Source organism: Berghia stephanieae, chromosome 6, assembly GCF_034508935.2.
Source record: "Berghia stephanieae isolate SIO BIC M18660-M18661 chromosome 6, UCSD_Bste_1.3, whole genome shotgun sequence".
Classification (NCBI taxonomy): Eukaryota; Metazoa; Mollusca; class Gastropoda; order Nudibranchia; family Aeolidiidae; genus Berghia; species Berghia stephanieae.
This window is the reverse complement of record NC_088365.1, coordinates 4,321,626-4,327,529: the sequence shown is the minus strand read 5'-3', so window position 1 is coordinate 4,327,529 and position 5,904 is coordinate 4,321,626. Positions and strand designations below refer to the sequence as shown.

At 37.5% G+C, this 5,904-nt stretch overlaps 1 protein-coding gene across 1 annotated transcript in view; it reads left to right on the top strand.

Annotated features, from left to right (window-relative positions):
* LOC144974364 (uncharacterized) overlaps nucleotides 1-3,269 on the top strand; it is a 10,745-nt gene extending 7,476 nt beyond the window's left edge. Inside the window, exons 4-5 of the mRNA XM_078917187.1 lie at nucleotides 1,758-1,954; nucleotides 2,708-3,269. Coding sequence (XP_078773313.1) covers nucleotides 1,758-1,954; nucleotides 2,708-2,887 — 377 coding nt within the window. The 3' untranslated portion in view covers nucleotides 2,888-3,269. The remainder of the gene's footprint in view (nucleotides 1-1,757; nucleotides 1,955-2,707) is intronic.
* Nucleotides 3,270-5,904: the final 2,635 nt, after the last annotated feature.

Below are 5,904 nucleotides of genomic sequence, written 5' to 3'. Positions count from 1 at the left end.
AATTGAATAAAACATTTTTTTAAAAAGAAGAAAATACCAAACACGTAACGTTTCGGGCTCAAAAGCTTTCTCCAGTCAACAACAAAAACAATAAAAGCATAAATACATTATTTAAAAACCAGATAGACATGGCTGCGGACCAGGCCAAAAAGCCTATCTGAATGTTGCATACTTATTCGGGCATGTCTGGTTTATATACTAATAGGTGTCCTCTTCTCCAACACTAAATGAATATTTAGCTTTTATATAGCGCTATATCCACTAAACGTGCTCAAAGCGGTTTACAGGGGTCCCTGGCCAACAGCAACATTTAACATGTCGGACGTAGATGACGCCTGTTAGGCGATATTATAATTTTTTTTCGGACAGATACAGCGCTGTTAAAGGCCAGATACTCATTTTACACCTGAGTACGGTGAGAGAAAATATGAGTAAAGAGCCTTCTCCAAGGACTCAACTATGCGCCGAGCGAGGCTCAAACCCGGGCCTTCCGATCCGACAGCGAGTGTCATACCACTAGACCACATATTATCTAGCCACACAAATCAGCCGCAGACCACAATCACACGTGCCCGTCTCTCCAATTTGAAATATCTTGTCCATGTGATGGTTCAGGCGATTGCGTCCTGATCGCAGTCTAAAGATTGTGCGGCTATGTGGTCTTGTAGTAAGACACTCGCTTTCGGATCGGAATGTCCTGAATTCGAGTCCTGCTCTGACCAACACCTTAGTCCTTGAGTCCTTGGAATATGCTATTCCCTTACTGTACTCAGGTGTAAAATGGGCACACGGCCGTTAAACAAAAAACAAAACTGAAGTATCGCCTAACAGTACAGTTGTCGTGTCTCGTTCATCTTGTTACGTGTTGCTGTCTGTTTGCGACCACTGTAAAGCGCTTTGAGCACGTTTATTGGGTATTGTCCTGTCGCCTTATATCAATTTAATGTTAAAGACGGAAGTCTTGGTGGCTGGGATATTACTGGCATGGCAGTTTTTTGCATTGCTTGCGGCCGCAAAAAATCGCATAATACCACTGCATTTATCTATTTTTTTTTCGAAAAATCTGCACATTTTTTTCAAATTTTCGTGATTTTGCAAAGAAAAAAAAAATGAAAAAAAAAATTAAATAAATAAAAAAAAAAGGCAAAGACGATTTTGTTCCCCTTTTAATCTGATAGCTCGTGAAGAAGGTGAAAGACAATCATAATAGTTTCTTTTTTTACTATCTCATTTTCTTCTTTACTGGCGCTGATATGACCTTACATTTGTTGCAAGCGCCGTGAAGCCCTTAAAAACAAACAATTACCTTTTTCTTTCATAAACTAATGGGATTTTAGGTAAATTAACCGCAAAGTTTTGCAAATTTTACTGATTTTAGCTTATAAAATTTGGAATGTTTTTTTTTTTTGCAAAAAACCGCCATGTCAGATATTATACTCATGTATTTGTGAAACGGTAGGTTTCTGGTTCGAATCTCACTCAAATAGCATGGAGCAAATTTCAGTCCATGAAAAAGGCTCTTTACTCACATTTGCTCACCGTACTCAGGTGTAAAATAAGTACTCGGCCGTTAACAGCTTTGTCTGGCCAAAACAAAATATATCACCTTACAGGCGTCAGTCATGCCTTGTACTACATGAATGTTAAGTGCTGCTGTTGGCTTGTGACACCTTGTAAAACGTTTTCAGCACGTTTAGAGGATATTGCGCAATGTTAATTCTAAAGTATTGGTATTTTTTATTTTTAATTTCTGACAGTTTTCTTAACACTTCTTGCCTGTGTTATCTTCGTTGGTGAGATGAATGGCGGCAGCTTCTTGAGCAGTTATTCCTACGGATTCTCGTTCTATCTTGCTTTGGTCTCGAGTGCGGTGGGTCTTGTAGCCGGAATACTGATGTACGTCACGATCCGTCATTATGCGAATATCAATAACCAGGACAGGACGGCGCTCTTGGTAAATAAGTCATCATTTTAATTTTGTTTGTGTTTTTTTTTTTAATTAAAAAGAGTCACCACAGGAATGTATTATCATTATTATTATTATTATATTATTATTATTATTATTATTATTATTATTATTATTATTATTATTATTATTATTAATATATTATTATTATTAATATATTATTATTATTAATATATTATTATTTTTATTATTATTATTATTATTATTATTATTATTATTATTATTATTATTATTATTATTGTTATTATTGCTGTTGTTGTTATTATTATTGTTATTATTATATTTTTGTTATTGTTATTATTGCTGTTATTGTTATTATTATTATTGTTATTATTGTTATTATTATTATTGTTATTATTATTATTATTATTATTATTATTATTATTATTATTATTATACTACTACTACTACTACTATCATTACTATTATTATTATTATTATTATTATTATTATTATTATTATTATTATTATTATTATTATTATTTATTATTATTATTATTATCATTACTATTTTTATTATCATCATCATTATTATTATTATTATTATTATTATTATTATTATTATTATTATTATTATTATTATTATTATTATTATTATTATTATTATTATTATTATTATGATTGAGTACACGATGTACGAGAAGCCAGCAGCGTTCGATAAAGAATACAATTCTCAACTCAACAATGTTCACCATGAATTTTTGACTTATTAAGTCACACATCTTTTTATTTTTTTCACAGTCTGGGAGCCAAGTTGCACCGGTCATCGGTGGTCAACCTACAGCACCAGTTATGCATGATAACAGACCTTATCCAGCTACTGGTTATCAGGCCACTGACCACAGCTCCTACTCCATACCGTACGATCCTTGGGTGACAGAAGGGACGGCTCCGTCGCAATACCAGGGCAAATTGCCGTAGCGGGATCTACAGTCGCCATCGTTAAGTTGTAGCCTGACACTGAAACAAAAAAAAAAAAACTGGCATTTTGACGTCATTATTTGGTTTTTGCACCGCCTAGTGAGTTGTCATTAGTAGAGCTCATGGAAACAAGTGGTCCCATTGGTTGAACTATTGAATACAAGTCACGATTTGTTTTCTTTTGTGGCAAAAGACTGGCATTTTGACGTCATTATTTGGTCAGTGTCAGGCTATAACTTTACGAAGGCCACGGATCCACTCACTCAGAGGCATAGGCATCGGGCGCATGCGTGGAGCTGGAGTAAAGCCCCGTTTTTAAAAAAATCGTACCAATGAGCAATAGATATGAGATGAAGTAGAATAAAATTCCATTTATAATTTATTCATGCCCACTGTATTTTTTTTGTTTGTTTCATTTAAGGTTCAGTGGAAGGAAATGCTTGGAGTATTTTTTGCGGCTATGTGGTCTAGTGGTATGACACTCGCTTTAGGACCGGAAGGTCTTTGTTTCGAGCTTCGCTCGGCACATAGTTGAGTCCTTGGAGAAGGCTCTTTACTCACATTCTCTCATCATACCCAGGTGTAAGATGAGTACCTGACCGTTAACAGCGTTGTCTCTGTCCGAAAAAAATTGTAACATCGCCTAACAGGCGTCATGTCCCATCCTAAATGTTAAATGTTGCTGTTGGCCAGGGACCCCTTGTATAGCGCGTTGAGCATATTTAGTGGATATTGCGCTATATAAAAGCTAATTTTTAAAAAATAGCACACGAGTCAGCCTCAGCACAGCGCCACAAAGTGAGCCAGGGCGAGGTGACTTGCTCAAAGTCACGCAGCGCGACTGGTATTCAAATTCGATACCTTTTGGATACGAAGGAAAGCTTATGCGTCTGTGCCACGATTGCTACCCTTTGGATAGGACGCTAGTCGATCACTAACATAATTTGATATTTTTAAATAATAATCCACATCAACCTTGAAAATGAATACATCTGACGCCTTGGAATTACCTGGGAAAAGCCGAACTTTTTTAGAATAGATAGTTCGAAGATGACGTCACTCAGGTCTTTGTTATTGTTTTTTGCCATCCGCGTTTATGAGTAATGCTCACTGAACTGTATTAACCCGACTATAAACGTTCATGGATTCACACAGTTTTGTGTGTTGGTCCGTTATACTTCCGGATGGCAATGTTATGAGCATCTTATCCAGGCGCATACTATCTGTGTTCAATATGGCGAATTAAAAAAAAAATTAACATTTTTATATTGTGCAATATCCACTCAACGAGCTCAAAGCGCTTTACAAAAGGTCTATGGCTAACAGCTTCACGTAACATGCAGGACGAGACGCCTGACGCCTTATCGGCGATACCGCTGTATTACAATTTTTCTTTGCCGACAGACACAACGCTGTGTACGACCAGGTATTCATTTTACACCTGATCAATGTGAGAGAATGTGAGTAAAGCAAGAGCCTTTTTCGAGGACTCAACTATGCACAACTTATGCACTGATAATGATAATAATAATACTACTACTACTACTACTACTACTACTAATAATAATAATAATAATAATAATAATAATAATAATAATGATGATGATGATGATGATGACGACGACGACGACGACGACGATGATGATGGTGATGATGATGATGATGATGGTGATGATGATGATGATGATGATGATGATGGTGATGATGATGATGATGATGATGATGATGATGATGATGATGATGATGATGATGATGATGATTGATGATGATGATGCTGATGATGATGATGATAACAACAGTAATAAGATTAAGCAAAACTTAAGCAGGTTCCAACCCAGGGATCACCGCCTTGTCGTTGGTGGAGGCGCTTCAAGCGTATCACGGGGCAAAGGAGTAGTTCGTGTTGACCGTCTCTAGACCAACCCGGTAGGCGGGTGGATGTCATGAACGATCGGCCCGCCCAGATATACAGTAACGAACTGACGATCCAACCCGGTGCCCGAATGGCATCGGTCATCCCGGGTTCCACCGTGGCCTTCGTATAGTTATGGCCTGACACTGACCCAAAAATGCCAGTCTTTTGTCACAAAAGAAAACAAATCGTGAGTTGTATTCAATAGTTCAACTAATGAAATGACTTGTTTCCATGAGCTCTACTAACGACAACTCACTAGGCGGTGCAAAAACCTAAAAATGACGTCAAGCTGCCAGTCCTTTTGGATTTCAGTGTCAGGCTATAACATAACGATGGCTACGGTTCCACACACTATGTTATGATGTCCGATCCAAAGGCGAGTGTCATATCATAAGACCACAAAAAAAAAGGAAATTGAGCTTTTATATAACGCAAATATCCACTAAACATGCTCAAAGCGCTATACAAAGGGTCCCTGTCCAAACAGCAACATTTAACATGTAGAACAAGACATGACGCCTGTAAGGCGATATTATAATTTTTATCGGACAGAGGCAACGCTGTTAAAGGCCAGGTACTCGTTTTACACCTGAGTACGGTGAGAGAATGTGAGTAAAGAGCCTTTTACATGGCTCCAAGTCAGATTATTAGATATTTTGTAACCAAATGGAACGGTAATAGTACATCTATTCACCCTAATTTAGTATAGCAGATCGCTAGAATATCGCAAAGTTCTTTTCGCCGGATCTAATAGACTTGACAATCAAATGATTGCTATGTAGCTCTGGGGGTGGGGGGTGGGTGGGGGGGGGAAGGGGGAATCTCGACTTCATCCGGGATTGATTTCGGTTCCTTTGCGTGTTAAGCGAAAGCTCTACCAACTGAGCTATCGGGACCCCAAGTAATCTTAATGAAATTTAATGCAACCCCATGACGCCTGAGTTCCCTAAAACAAAACAAAACAAAAACAACAAAAAAAAAACTCCAACAACAAACAAACAATACAAACAACCAAATAAACAGAAAAACCCCCACAAAAAAACCCCAAAAAATTCTCCCTACCTCCCCCCGCCCCCTTCCCCGCCGTTCCCTCCCCCCCCAA